The following is a 15,141-nucleotide window of genomic DNA, read 5'->3' on the forward strand; positions in this document are numbered from 1 at the left end:
TTCTATAGGACTGATATATGTTGGCTCAGTATCGCCCAGGCGAAACCAACAAAGGGAAGTAAGTGGCTTTGAACAAAATGTAATGCAAGATTCAGGCGACCAGTTTACAGACGCTAAACACGGAAACTCCTCTCTCCACCTCGGGGTCTTTCAAGACCTGACCATGAACGCCAAAAACCGCTAGACTTTAAACTTGCTACAGTAATTTCTCTGTGGAGTTTTCCCATGCAAACACTGCTAGGTGGAAGCTGATTGAGAGGTGTGTAGATAGTCATAATATACACACTATATCTACTCGACTTCTCAATACAATGTGTGTTCTCCGTGTTTTTATTTTTAGAATTGTCAAGAAAACTTACACATTTTACAGTAGTTCAGAAGAACAGTCAGGTGGATTCCTGGCTATTTTCAAACCGTACATTTTTACTCTTCAGTTTACGGACTTTCATTTGCATTATTAGATTACTGGCGCCAAGGCCATTTCTGTAATTGAGTTACTGTTTTATACTTTGCTACCGCTGCTTGCAGATGTGCCTACACATTACCAGTCCTTCATGCATTCTGTTGTGATTCAAAACTAAGTGTGCCTACCACCACCAAAGGACAGGGGCGCTTCAAAAGAGGACATCCGGAGAGGCTACTTACTTGAAAATCTGTACTCATCCTCCCGTCTTCTGATCTCTAACTCTACAAAGAGAGGATGGAAATAGGATATATATAAATAGAATATATTATTTAGAGTTTAACTACCCAACCTCATGCCCTCTTGAAGAAAGAAGCATGTATATTTAAGCTCCTCCTTTGTCCAGGACTACACTATTTAAAGCTTTTATGAGGCAGCTTCCTTTCGGCTTGAACTCCTCATATTCCTTTTATTTCGGTTCATGCTATCGCAAATCTGTGAATGGTCAAATGCCCCCCCCCCCCTCAAAAAACTGTATTCACGTTGCTGAAACTAAGCAGCAGACAGAGCTAAGAGCCACAAAAACAAACGATGCTTGACATGCTACAGAACATCCGTGTATTTTTGTCAAGTGGAAGACTGGACGGGAATAACATTTTAAAAGTAAGTAGTGTTAACGATAATGTACTCCTAGTTTAACATGGCTTTCCTCAAAAAAACCATAGGTCAAATGCACTACGGAAGGAGCAACAGTCTTTTTTTAATTTATTTTTTTAACTATCAGCAGCAACTTTCAAATGATCACAGAAAGTAAACTGAATAGGGAAATAGGATCAGTCGGACACGTCGAGTCTGTCGTGGCAAATATGCTAATTAATTTGAGTATACTATTTTAGTTTTTAATAGAGGCCTTATGCTTTCTGATTTTTTTTTGCATTACTAGTGTTTTTACTTTTCTATATGGTTTGCAATGCGATTGATATACTACGTTGCATCCACTTCTAGCAAGGAACTTATTTACATTCACTAATTTCACTTCTGAATGAAAATAATGCTATATTCCTAATGAAACTCCCAAAATATTCCTCTAATGTTTATTAATAGTTTATTTAAATCAACTATCCTTCTAGAATGATTACAATCCTGAAGAAGCTCGTTCCTACTGGGGTTGCAGTTGTTACACAGTTCTCGTGAGACTCGATCCACCTCCCTTATTTAGAATGACCCCCCCATGTACATGCAGTGCGCCAGCCTTCAAAAAACGGACCTTGAATCCCAACCTGGGGATCTCAAAACGTCAGCCTCGCCCCCCACCCCCCTCCCACTCCGCCCCCGCCCACTCCCACCCCAGTGCTTCTCCTTCCCTCCTTTTACAACTGACTAAAGAAACGAGGGGGCTGGTTGAAATTCTGCACTTGAGACGCTACGTGAGCCCTCGTGCCGATTCAGCCACAGGCACCAGCATCCTTCCACCCGCTCACGCTGCACCCACTGCTTGGTGTAGGCTCCCCTATTCCCACGTGCACCCAATTTATATAACCCCACACGTAAGACGCAGCGGGGCCATAGAGTGCCAACCACACGAGCTCCTTTGTCAGGAATCAAAGTTGGTGCCTGCTGTGGGCACGGTGCCAGTTGTAGGTGGCACAGCGCCTGTGCCCACCGCGCTAGTTTCACGTCTGTACTGACACACGAATAAGCAGATGTGCTGCACTGTAATGGCCTTTAATTTAAGAGCGGTACAGATGGCATTAACTCGGGCTCCCTGGCATTAGGAACGAGCCGGCCTGCAGTGAACACACCTCGCTGGACAGTTCAGGTGGCATCACCTCCATGTTATGTAAAGTGCCGAATAAAGGGGCAGGGTGGCACCAGCTCTCTCCGTGTCCTGCTCCCTGCGCACTTATCGCACTACTGAGGGGGCTGAAAGGTTCCTTTTGAACCATTTCACAAGCACTGCAATACATACATTGTCGCCCCTAAGGTGCATGCGGTTGTATGCAGTTTACTCGACATTCTCGAATGCAGTATTTTAAAAAACTTTGCTCAAAAACATGTGTCCTACTTAAGGCGAATACCCGATTCTGCCCCAAACTTGCAGTTATCTACTCAACAGAGAACCATTGTTTACATTAGATCATTTAAGCACACCGCGTAATGCATGCATGCGATACACATCATTTTTAACACACAGCACTATACATGCATGGGTTTATACATCATTTGTGCAAACAACAGTATTCATGCATGGGTTTTTTTAGTGTACCACATCCCGCGTAAGCTAAGAAAATGTAATTGTGAATACAGGCACCGAGGATGTGATGAATATTAAATACAGGTCAGCTTGAGCGTGCGCCTCACGAGAACGGAAGTTCAGCATGTATGCCGTAAACGAGGGGGTGCACGGACGCTCTTACATGGAAGGCCCACACTTAATTTTAATCCGGACACGATATTATGCTATTGGCTGATTAGCGCTGGTGCCTGAACTGCATTCCTCATCAGACGGCTACGTTCAACAATGCTCTCTCTCTTTTAGCCGCCCCCCCTCCGTTACACCCGCACAAAAGATCCACAGAAAATATAATCTCAGAAATGGCTTACTGCCTCCGAATCTCCAAATCCATGCATGTACAAATGATCGTACATGGAGGTTTAACAGCCCAAAACACGGCGCAATGCAAAACCAGTTTAAAGCTACAGCTCCGCTGCCAAATGTCTCCACCCCCTCGAAAGAACTCTTCTGGAAACCTCCTTCCAATTCAACGCACAGCAGCAAGCACGCGCACGTATATTACGAGCGCAGGCGAGAGAGGCGGGCTCTGCTTTGAAAGGCAGGAAAGTTCTTTTGAACCTGCGAGGTTCCGGGAGATGCCCCGCCTCTGAGCCAGGCTAGCGGTGATGTAGCTTGTCCGGAGCGGGCACCTTAGAGGCAGAGGGGTGTGGGTAGCGGAGAGCCCAGAAGAAAGCAGGGATCCCGGGAGTGCTGGCGTTCTCAGGAGACAGCAGGAGGAGAGAAATCCGGTGATGCGACGGAATGAAGGAGCCAACGACAAAAGAGCCCAGTAAGTGGTGCGGAATGTGTGTGTGTGCCTGTGTGTGTGCGTGTGTGTGCGTGGGCGTGTGTGTATGCAGTGTGTGTGTGTGCCTGCGTGTGTGTGCGCGCGCGCGTGATTGTGAGAGGCTGTTAATGTGGAGAAAGATGTGCAAGGCTGGGGGGAGGGAGGGGGGCTGGGCGTGCGCGGCCACGATGTGCAATCTGCGCTCGTACCCAGATCTAAGTCCCTTGAGGCCCGACTCCACAGCAATAGGTCTCGAACGAGACCTAAAAAAAGCAGAGGTACAACGGCACACAGGTTGCAAATTCAGTCCCCAACCTTAGAGCTTACAGTTTTTGCTGGCTGTGGTGGGTTGATTTTATTTAATTACTGTACACATACTTTTAACAGTTACTTCTACTACTTATTTATGTCATCTATATCAAATAGTCTTCTTTTTACTATGTGGTATAATTAATAATTATGTGAATAATTATAATTGTGTTTAGAGATTAATGTTACTCTTCTTTCAGTATTCATTACAGATAAGGCGTGCACTGTATTTAAAGTAGCATACACAAGTCACTTATTTTTATAGCAAATCTTTGTTAGCTTAAAAAAAAGGCAAGCATGTGTTGTAATTTATAATAGCCAAACTGAACAGTAATTACATATGTATGTAATTTAATGTTGTTCATCTCTAGGATAACCTATTTAACATTGCACCAGCAAAATCGCAAAAACCTGTTAACCCACCCCAAGAGAATATAAAAGCAAGCGAGCCTACAGCAAAATCTTCAAGTATATTGTTCAGCAGTGATGAAGAGGTACATTTTCCTTATGAAGAGAATATATATTTTTATTTACATTGTTACATTTTAATAGAATTATGGTTTCCATCTGCGTATTGTGATGTATTGTTTATTTTCTGTGATTTGTAGTATTCAAACTATGAAATGGCTTATCTATACGCACATATGTTGCATTCACTTCTCAGTTTATTGCTTGTTTGTGAGTATGATATCATACCTGGAGCTGGTCAATTAAGATTGTTTGTAGAGATTCTTTTGTATAAGATGTTTGAAGGTGTAATCTGAGGTTGAGAAAGAGGATATGCCATTGTTTATTGTTTTCGGGTGGGAAAGCCTCTGTCTCCTCACCTTATATCTTTTTGATGATGGAGAAATTAGGCTTTGGAGATTAGTGTAACACAGTGAAGATGTGTTAGGCACGGATTACTTGCTCCTTGGCAGATATCAGAAAGAACTTAGTCAAATGAACATTTAAATGTAGCTTCAAGTGTTTTGAATCGTGTAAGGGGTGTATTTAGTTCCAGTGGATACTCTACATTGATAGGTTCTGCAGAGATTTGTGTGTGGGTATTTCTGTCTGCATCTGTATGTGTGTGTTTAAAATTCACAATCACCCTGATTATGATGGTGCTGCTAATTTGTGATGGTCAATAGCTGGGATGGGCAGAGTAGAAAAACAAAGGCTTCTTACGTCACATAATTTCTGTTTTAGGAGTCTGGTCAAAGAAATAGATATCCTAATTAAGTTGTGGATGGTGTCAAATGATTTAAATAAGATGATAATATTGGCAATTGCAAGAGTAGGGAGATATGCAACATATTTTGCCAATGCTGCTGGTGCAGACGTTTTGGGACCTAATATGTTTGTAGTCAAAAGATCAGGTTTTTGGTTGTGGGGCAAATGAGCATTGTTCAGATGGAGATATGGGTGAATTGTGAAGAGGAGTGTATGAGCTAGTTTTGTAACCTTAGTTTTTGAGGTAGTACAGTCTGTTTGATATGTGTTTTTGCAGTTTGACATTAGGATACTTATTATACTTTGATAGGGATCTCTGGGATCTGGGATCTTTTGTTTGTTATGTGTGTCTGCTGCCAGGAATTTGATTTTCCAAGCTGATGGCCTTCTGGCATTTGGTTTACATCAAAAGAAGATTGTAGGGTGTTTGTGTATGATTGTTTGGGAAGAAGCCTCTGAAAATGTTTAGGTTGATTAATTATTTTGTGCACTTATAGTGGGAAGGGAGGTCATTATCTGTTTGGGTATTATGCTGTCCCTGGTGGAAAGGTTGCTTTACTCATTCTAGAAGATGGGGATTGTGAGAGCTTGCACAGTGAGTACTTGGTAATCTTTAGAAAGCTGTGGCTTTGTATTTTTTTAATTGGAAGGACATTCTGTTTGTCAAGGCAGGATGGGTCTATTCAGATTGATACTTAATGCTCTAGTCTGCGCTGTTATGCATCACCATAATGCTTTTATTTAAGAGTAAAACAGATTTCTAGTAAGTCTAGTAGTGATGCTTTTCCATTATGAGGTACAGAATTATTGGGCCAGTATATAGGTGTGCATTCTGCCCTCTGTGCCATGAGCCATGAGCCACTCAAGATTATGGGTGGTTTATGGCAACTAATACCCAGTGTTCAGTCAGTCATCAGGTGGTTTCAGCATGGATACCCATGTCCACAAACCAAATAATGTCACAATGCCTTTTTGTGTTGTTGAAACCGCTTTAATATATTAGTGCTTCTGTGTAGGCAGAAGTGATAGACTCTTGTGTTGCAGTCCAAATTTTTCCTAAATAATTCCTGGTGGCGAATGTTGAACCATATAAAAATTGATAATGAGAAACTAAGGACTGTGCATTTGTGATCACCACTGGCTTTCCAAATATCCTACTGGGGAAGTACAACTGGGTTAATTTCTTCTATTGATGTGGCATGCCATAATGAGATTTGCAAGGTAATAAGAATACTGCTCTGTATTCTACCGAAAGCTGGAGTAGTCAGCACCTAAGCTTGTGCACTGGGTCCATCTTCTGCATGCTAAACACCAGATGTAATTTGGCCTTCAGTAGCTATTGCATCTGCCTAATCTGGTAAACCGCAAATACTACGTACATACCACGTACCGCGTGTTACCTCAGTCCAGTTTTGAATATATCTGTGACCACACATTACCAACCCGAGGGTTCCTGAATTCTGAAAAATACTATTTGGACTTCTAAGCCAATGTGAGCATTTAAGTTTAGGTCAGAGTCCCAAGTGATAAGGCTAAAACGTGTGAGTGTTGCCAGGCACATCACATGACTTGACAGCAAATAGCAGTCACGAGCAGCACTGTCTTCATATGAGTGGCATTAAGCACGCGTGACTGTTCGCCTAATTGTTCTCCCACCCTGGGTAGGCTGTTAAACACTGCACTGAAGCTCTACTGGATACCTTTGCCATACATATATATGGATATCACCAGTGTGGAAGGGAAGAGATAGTTACTGGTTTTTATAGAAAGTGCTTGATTTGCTACCATTGGGGAAAAAAAGGGAACTAAGACAAACCATCTGGAAGACTATGGTAATGCTTATCTTCTGTGGCTAATGGAGAAACCTATGTTTCAAATACACAATTGGAAAGATGATACAAAACTCCTGCCCAAACTGTGATGACTCATCCACTAGGTTCATTAAAGTATCCTAATGGCAGGGAAACATAAACAATTGATGTAATTCAATAAACTAATATTAAAAGCATCAAAGACTGGGATTCTTTTCCTTGTCTTCACCCTTTCATGTTGAAATGAGACACCATGGTCGGATGAATAAGACCAGTGCGCTACTCCAACATGGTCTGTCAGGAAATTATGAGTGTTGTTAATGAGCAGAAAGTTGTTGCTATAATTAGAAGTCATTCCTACAGCTACAGCAGGATTTTACTACCTTTGGCTGTTATGCAGAGCTTGGCAGCTCCCCTATACCTTAGCTTCAACGCATGACTCATGGTCGATATGGATTTCGTAATGTGTGCCAGTTATCAGTGTCCTCACAAGTGGTAGAAAAGATGTCAGATGGTGCCATTAACTTCCATCAGGGCTCAACTCGACCCCAGACACAACAGCACAGGTCTGCGTATAGGCACTACCCGGGTGTGCTGTTGTCAGTTTTCCTCCTTTTTGGCACATCCACAGAGCAAGGATGGCAATTTTGAAGTGATAACTCACAGTGAGTAAATGTAACTTGGAAACTTATGTGGCCTGAAAGACGACTCTACAAAACAGAGCACAGGTGGGTGGATGGAGGCAGTAATAAATCTGCTGCTGGACTATTTATCTGAAAGATCGTTGTTAAGTAACTTTTTCTTCTGTTGGATACTGCTACCTGCAGATTCCTCACCATTTGAATCCATCCAAAACAGTCCCTTGTAAAGGAGGAGAGCCTGGGGAGTGCACTTACATTAGATAGCTTTTCAGAATCAAAAAAGCAAAAGCCCTCCCTGACAGTGGATACAGTAGTTTCTGTTTAAGTATGGATGGAAGCAGACGCGGCTCCTCCACAGTGGCGGAGGAGCTTCGCCGCATCCCACTGGCTCAGCAAGCAGCTGGAAAATAAAACAATATTGTTTTATTTTTCAGCTGCTGGCAGAGCCAGCATGTATGAAGATGGGCCGGGTCAGTGATATGCACTCCTAACTGTGCATGTCTGTTTGACCAGCTGTCTTAGGCCAGCCAAACAGACCTGCATAGTTAGGTTTCTGCAGCCCTGCTGCATTGTAGTGCCAGGTTAGAGAAACAGCACAGGCTTCTTGTTCTGAGCTGAGCCTCAAAGCAGCCCAATCAGGCCAATCCCCACTCTGCTGTCATGCAGCATGAGAGCAGCGTGGGGATTGAAAAGGGAGTCTGCTGCTGTCCCAGTGTCTGCTGGGACTAGGAAGCTGAGGAGCCTGAGGCGCGGGGCGGCAGAAGCAGCATGAAGTAAGTTTCTTTTTATTTTTTTTATTCTTCACCCCCCGTGCTGCCCTCATTGCGCACCTGCCTCACTACGGTTAATATGCATCAGCCACCACTGGATGGAAGGCCAATGGGAACACCCTAAGCAAGAGCCATAGTTGCAACTTTTGCCTTATTGGAACAACACCTTAGGTGCAACGTAGGCTCCTTTTCGACCAAGGCATAACAGTTTCATGCAGAGGACTCCCCACTGGTATAAAGTTCCCTTCTGAACTGCCTTTCCCTTCTTCACACTGGCTAAACCAACAGCTGATCATCAATGATGTATTATTTAATCTTATAGAATCTAAAGGCACTTTGTGGCTCCAGTAGGTTTTATTTCTCCTGTGGTGGATAGAAGAACGTGGGAAGTGTAATGGATTGCCCTTCAAGAGAGAGTGACACCATGTTTAGAAAAAAATGCACGTTTGAAGACTCATTTTGTCAGGCAAAAAAACATTATGTACAGAGTTTGAACTGACAAAGCCAGAAGCTCGCTAATGTGAAGTGCAGAAATGGTTGAAATGAGGAACACAGTTTTCAGACTAAGAAGCCAAAGAGTGCACCTATGTAGGGGCTCAAAAGATGGAAAGGTCGGTACCAGATTGAGGCTCCACTGCAGCATGTTAAAGGGAGTTGGGTAAAATATATGGGAAAGCTTTTTAGGACACTGCATCACAGTTGCTGAATTGAATATTGGGGCCTGATCATGAAGATGGATAACAAATGGTAGATAAATAACCTTTAACTGTGTCCACTTCAAAGCCAAAACAAACAATAGAACATCAGACAACTTTGCCTGTAGAGGGCAACATGCTTCACCTCACACCAAGGGACAAATCAAGACGAATTGCTGTAATATAGGGACTTTGATCATGGTGGCAGAAATCAGATCAGCCTGCCTCATAGCAGATTAAAGTTCAACACCTAACACTGCAGGTAGAACCAGACAAATCCTCAGAAATTCAGAACTTATCCAAAAGGTACCCCCAAATTGGTACCCCCAATTTTGGGCTCATTACTGGCAGTGGCTTCACTACTGGGCTATGTGTGCCATTGAACATAGAACACCAACAAGATACAGGATGCTAACATGTCCAATAGCCTGAAAACTGTCAAGGCAATAATAGCAGCTTTTGCTTAAACATCAGGATCGTTGCCTGAATGCCCTGGACTTGCTGTGGGGAAAAAAACCCTTCAAGGAGTCCATGTCTCAAATAGCTACAATTTAAGGCAGATTGCTGTGTGACTTAGAGACAGGATTTGAACTCACAGACGAAGAGCCTACTCCAGAGGTTTAACATATAACAACACCAGGCCTCTAACTAGTACAAAATCCTTAACCGCAACTTAAGAGTAATTGTAGGCATTCATCGACCAACTGAGGGCCTATCCAATATAGCTCCAAGTCCCTAAATATGAGCATAGAGGAGCACACAATTCACCCCCACACCAAAGGTGGGGTGAAATGTTATGTCACATTGGTTATAAATCTAAACATCACAATACCATTTTTTCAGCATGAATTTGGACATCAGTTTACTTCAGAATTCATCATACAGCCAGGGAGGTGATAGATCTATGTCCATCTTGCCTTTTTCACCCTCCATGAGAATCCAGGGCGATCAGTCCACCAGCTCTGTGACTTCAAGATGAGTATGTATTTCCTCATGCTCCACCACCCAGGGCAGAGTTTTCTTAAATGGAGAGAAAATGCATCACTGACCCAAGTCCTGCCTTGTCCATAGTTCAAACTCGGCTCACACCTCCTTGCGGTGTTAAAAATGTGGCTCCTGCCATTGCATATAACTTTCAAACATGCCGGGAAAAGCATTGTATATTGGAGGTCCAACACCTTGAAGTTTTGTTTCACCTCCATGTAAGATTGCTTGCACTTTTCTGGTATGATCTGGTTAAGTTGCAATGTTATTGTTCACAAAAGTGAGTTGTGCCGTCACCCTGGCTGCCCCAAGGATACAGTTTCTGTCTCTATTTTTAAGTCTTGGGGTTATTAGGGCTCTACAGGGAGCCAAGGGGGTGGTCTCATTACCACTACTCTATGTGCTCTTTCTACCACAAACATGTCAGACAAACCCATGAGTCTAATTTCTCAGCTGATCCACTTCTCCAGAAAGGATTCTGCATTATCTCCCTCGGCCCATTCCATGAAGCCAACAAATCATAGATTATTGCAACATGAACAGGTCTCAGCATCTTCCACTCTGGGGTCTCGATTTTTGACACAGTCATTAGTTTCATCATCTTATCTTTCGACACCTTTACCTCTGTCTGTATTTCTGATACTGTGCCCTCGACCATGTGGACAAATCATAGATTATTGCAACATGAACAGGTCTCAGCATCTTCCACTCTGGTGTCTCGATTTTTGACACCGTCATTAGTTTCATCATCTTATCTTTCGACACCTTTACCTCTGTCTGTATTTCTGATACTGTGCCCTCGACCATGTGGACCCTGTCAGCAACCTTTCTCAGGTCCATGCATAACAGGTTAACCTTCATAGAAACAATTTCTATATTCTATCCCAAAGCTGTTCGTGAGCCATGGGTCGTCGTACAGATTTATGGCCTAGAGGGCTTCTCTATTTGTGCCTCGTATTCCAGTGTTTTTTATGCCTCCGCTAGAAGAGTGGTCCTCTGTAAAAGTGTTTGCGGAGTTCTAAATTGTGTAATGCTATTACTCTGCTTCACCTTAGATATCTTGTTGTTAACCATGTCAACTCAAAATGCTTGCCCTTCCTGCGTTATGCCATAGTGTGGCACCCTTTTTCAGCACTTTTAGGCAGTGTCAGCATTCATCCTCTGTTTTCCACTATTGCTAGTCCCAGACTGCATCGGTTGTAAGGACACTGGGCACAAGCTATTACAAAATAGGGCTCTGCCAGCATGGCTCTCTTACACTTTGGACAAGCAGAACATTGTTCAGTGGAGGCTGCACTTTAAATTATTTGCCAGTTTTAGCTACAGAGTTTATAAGAAAAGGATTCTCTGGACAACCACAGAACATGCTTTCTGTTTCGGTACCTCATTTATGCTTTCATGCAGCACAGATCAATGTCCAGTGGGCCATCTGTACTCAGAGGTCACCTTTTCTGGGTGCTGTCAGAGGCAGATAGGAAGTGTGGTCCATCCAGATCCCATAGGGCACCACTCGAACTCTGTGGTACGCAAGTCACCACAGCCTTACAACACTCCACACACCCAGCAAGTCTGCAACACTTGTAGAAACAAGCCAGCAAGAGCCAACTATGTGTGCCCGGAGCGATTCAGCTTTTCAGGAGCCACTCTAGTCTTAAGCAGGATGCCTTCATAGTTAGGTCCCTCTCTCGAGATGGTAGGAATGTCTCCTACTTAAACTCAACATTCCAGACAACCTGTGATCCTTTTAAACCCAGAGGTAGCACTCACATACCATTGGTTTTTATATCTAGAAGTGCAATCCTCGCATTAAAGTATACTGTCTATACTATATATCACCCTCCCAATTTTATCATTTAATTCACACCCCATTTAATGTCACAAGCCACCTCACCCACACTCATCATACAATAGCCTCAAAGAAAGATCTCCCCCAAAGCGACTTTTCGTGGGACCCGTAGGGCATTGCAGCGCTGGCCCACGAGGAGCACTGCCCTATGATGAAGCATGAGATCCTATAGGGGATGAGTGAGGGCAACATAAACAGTCCTGCTGACTGTCTCGTTCCAATACTCTGGCCCAGGACCTCTCTACTTTCTGAGAGACAGTGCCTCTCCACTCCCTCCTTTTCTCTCAGGAACATTAGTCCTATTTATGAATTATCATTTGGAGTCAGCAGGCCACCATAGATGTGATCACAGTTAACATTTCTGTTAATTGAAGCTTTTTTAGCTTAAGGAAAATTAGGCTGTATTACCCATCAATAAACCTTATTCAGTCAGACCATACATGTACAAAATGCTATATACAGCTCAGTTAAAATTTTAAAATATTAAAATCCATCCTAAAGCATAAAACACATTAATATAAACCTAAGCCTTGAAAGAATGCAATAGATGCTCTAAAACCTGAAAGCTAGCTATTTCAGAGATCCCTGTGCATGTGGGGGACTGGTTAATTGTGGCTTTACAATGGGGTGGTACACCTGATATGTTGGGTGATGTACTTCTACTAGCTTAGGGAAGGCTCGGGATTGGGCTCTGGGCCTTCCTTCTTATTCCCAACATTTGGCCTAGAAACTTTGTTGTTGCGCACACGAGCGCTGGTCTAGTGTCCTATTTCAATAAGCGCAAAGCTGCACTGGAGTCGCAGGTTCCGAGCTGTTTGCCCTGGGTCTAAAATATGCAGAACAGGCAAAGAAGACGTGGTCGATTGATTAGTTCAGGGCGTAGAAGCTGGGGCAGGTTTTGGTCTGGCCTGTGTTACATGACCAGGAGCTAGTAAATTAATTTACCGGCAGGAAGCTGTGCCTAAATTGCATGTATAGTTTCCTGTTTGCTGCCACCTTGATGAGTTCAAGATAGTCTTCCAATGGGCTATTATAACTAATTGGTCGAGCTATAAGCGTAAAAAAATATAAAGAAGAGATTTTAGCTCTGAATCAAGAAATGAGGAGAGTCAAGGCAAGAATGAGTAGACAGGTGGGAATAGGCCAAAAGGAAGATCTCGACATATGCAAAATTCTCAAGAAAAAGTTGGAGGGTATTCTTCAGGGGAGGCTAATGCATCGATGGGAGGCCAGCAAGATTGCCCACTTTGAGTATGGGGAAGGAGCGGGAAGCTACTTGCCTGGAAAATTAAAGCAGACCAGCTCTGGAACCATATAAAGGAAATCTCTCGGGGTAACAGGCAGTCTCCATATCCTCGGATGTAAGTATTGGAGAGGCTTTCGTGGATTTTTTTCAGGAGATATATAGAGAGACCTCACTAGAGGATAATACTAGGGTGAGAACATGGTTGGAGAAAATTACCTTAACATCTATCAGCGCAGAGCAACAGTTAGACCTAGGACAGAGAATCATGCAAGAGGAAGTAAGGAAGGCATTGGCAGGCGGTAAAAGGGGAAAAGCTGCTGGTCCCGATGGACTACCAGTTGAATTATATAGATCCCTCGGGGAGAGTATAATCCCAATACTAACTCAACTATTTAATAGAATATTTTTGGAAGGGTCTAGCCCACCTGCATCATGGAATTATGTTACAGTAGTCCCGATTCTAAAACTGGGTAAAAATCCCTCTAGCTGCGGATCATATCGCCCCATTTCACTTTTAAACGCTGACTACATTTTTACTTTTGTTTTAGATACTAGGTTGGGGGTGGTGGCGAAGGACATTCTTCATCCCGACCAAAAGGGGTTCGTGAAAGGGAGACAATTGGCAGACCTTACGCGAGATCTGGTCGGAGCAATAGACATCGCTTCCACCTTTTCACTTCCCCTGGCAGCGTTAACTCCGAATGCCACTAAGGCTTTTGACAGGGTAAATTGGAACTACCTGTCAGAATTCATGGGAAAATTTTATTTGGGTGTAAAGTTTTGCCGCACCATACAGTTGCTATTTCAGGCGCCATCGGCTAAACTTTTAGTTAATGGTAATCTTACCAAGGCATTTGGTATCACCACAGAGACTCGAAAGGGCTGCCCCCTGTCCTCCCTGCTGTTTGATATGTATACCGAGCCGTTCGCACAGAGGCTTAGAGAAGATCATGACATCGAGCCTTTTCGACACGGGGATTGGGAGAGGAAGGTGGCACTGTATGCAGACGACATACTGATATTATCAGATGATTTAGATACAACCTTCCCGGCAGTTATCAAATTGGCGGAGGAATTTGGGCACGTCTCATGATATGAGATAGACACCGGTAAAACAGAAATTATGACCTGGAACATTCGGGGACGCTACATCACACAAGTCCTAGCATGCAATACCTTGGGGTCAGAGTTGTTCAAGACATAGATACATTAGCAGAAGTCAACCTAACACAAGTCCTCAGAGATTGTCACAAACAGATGAAGACATTGGCCCATCTCCCTTTATCCGTCTTGGGGAGGGTGAATCTTGTTAAAATGTCAATATTACCCAAGGCCCCTTTTCTTTTTAATACAATCCCTCTGTACTTCGATAAACGCATTATAGAAATATTTCAACGAGAAATAAATTATTTTATTTGGGCATATAGATCCACCAGGATAGCCTGAAAAAAGCTAAGGCGGAGAAGGGAGGTCTCGCGCTACCTGATCTTCAATAGTAAGCATGGGCTTTTCAACTCACATACTCTCGGATGTTATTAAAAATGCCTACTGACACAGGGGGAGGAGACATGCTATTGGCTATGTTAAAAGGGGCGGGTCTAACGGAGAAGGGTTTTATGTATAAATTTGGTGACCACATTTTTTTAAAGAAAGTTACATTAAAAGTCCTACAGGGATTTGCCAGAATATGGCAGGTCTCAACTACTTTTCTTATTTAACGCCACTCTGGGTCTCTCCGGGCTCTTCAGAATGACTTTTGGACAAGCTGGAGATGCCTCTTAAAGATATTGGACTAGAAGTATGGGGAGATCTGGTAGGCAATAAAACGTTCATCTCATGGGAAGATCTAAAGATGAGTGGGCAGCGGTCTCTCAAGATTCAAGTATATTCAGCTACATCGTTGGGTACAGAAAAAATCTATTGATGAAGGAAATAGTCTAGTGCAGCAGTTGGTGGAATGGCCAGTAGATAAGAAGGTGGTTTCATACTGCTATTTGGCCATAGAAGAGGTGGTAGATGGGGAGTTTAGGCTGGCTAACAAGCTCTAGAGTGAACAGATGCCAAGTGTACAGTGTGACCTATTATGGCAGGATTCTTTTAAAATTCTCTTCAGCTTAGTTAAACCTGCATGGTTGAAGAGAAATCACATTTTCACGGTC

At 43.2% G+C, this 15,141-nt stretch overlaps 1 protein-coding gene across 3 annotated transcripts in view; it reads left to right on the plus strand.

Moving 5' to 3' along the window:
- Positions 1–15,141, plus strand: part of LOC147711647 (WASH complex subunit 2-like) — a 735,247-nt gene that overhangs the window by 265,047 nt on the left and 455,059 nt on the right. For all 3 annotated transcript variants that reach the window (XM_086922303.1, XM_086922305.1, XM_086922304.1), the window contains exon 18: positions 4,146–4,268. In XM_086922303.1, coding sequence (XP_086778429.1) covers positions 4,146–4,268 — 123 coding nt within the window. The remainder of the gene's footprint in view (positions 1–4,145; positions 4,269–15,141) is intronic.

The sequence above is a fragment of the Lissotriton vulgaris genome, chromosome 5 (assembly GCF_964263255.1).
Source record: "Lissotriton vulgaris chromosome 5, aLisVul1.2, whole genome shotgun sequence".
Classification (NCBI taxonomy): Eukaryota; Metazoa; Chordata; class Amphibia; order Caudata; family Salamandridae; genus Lissotriton; species Lissotriton vulgaris.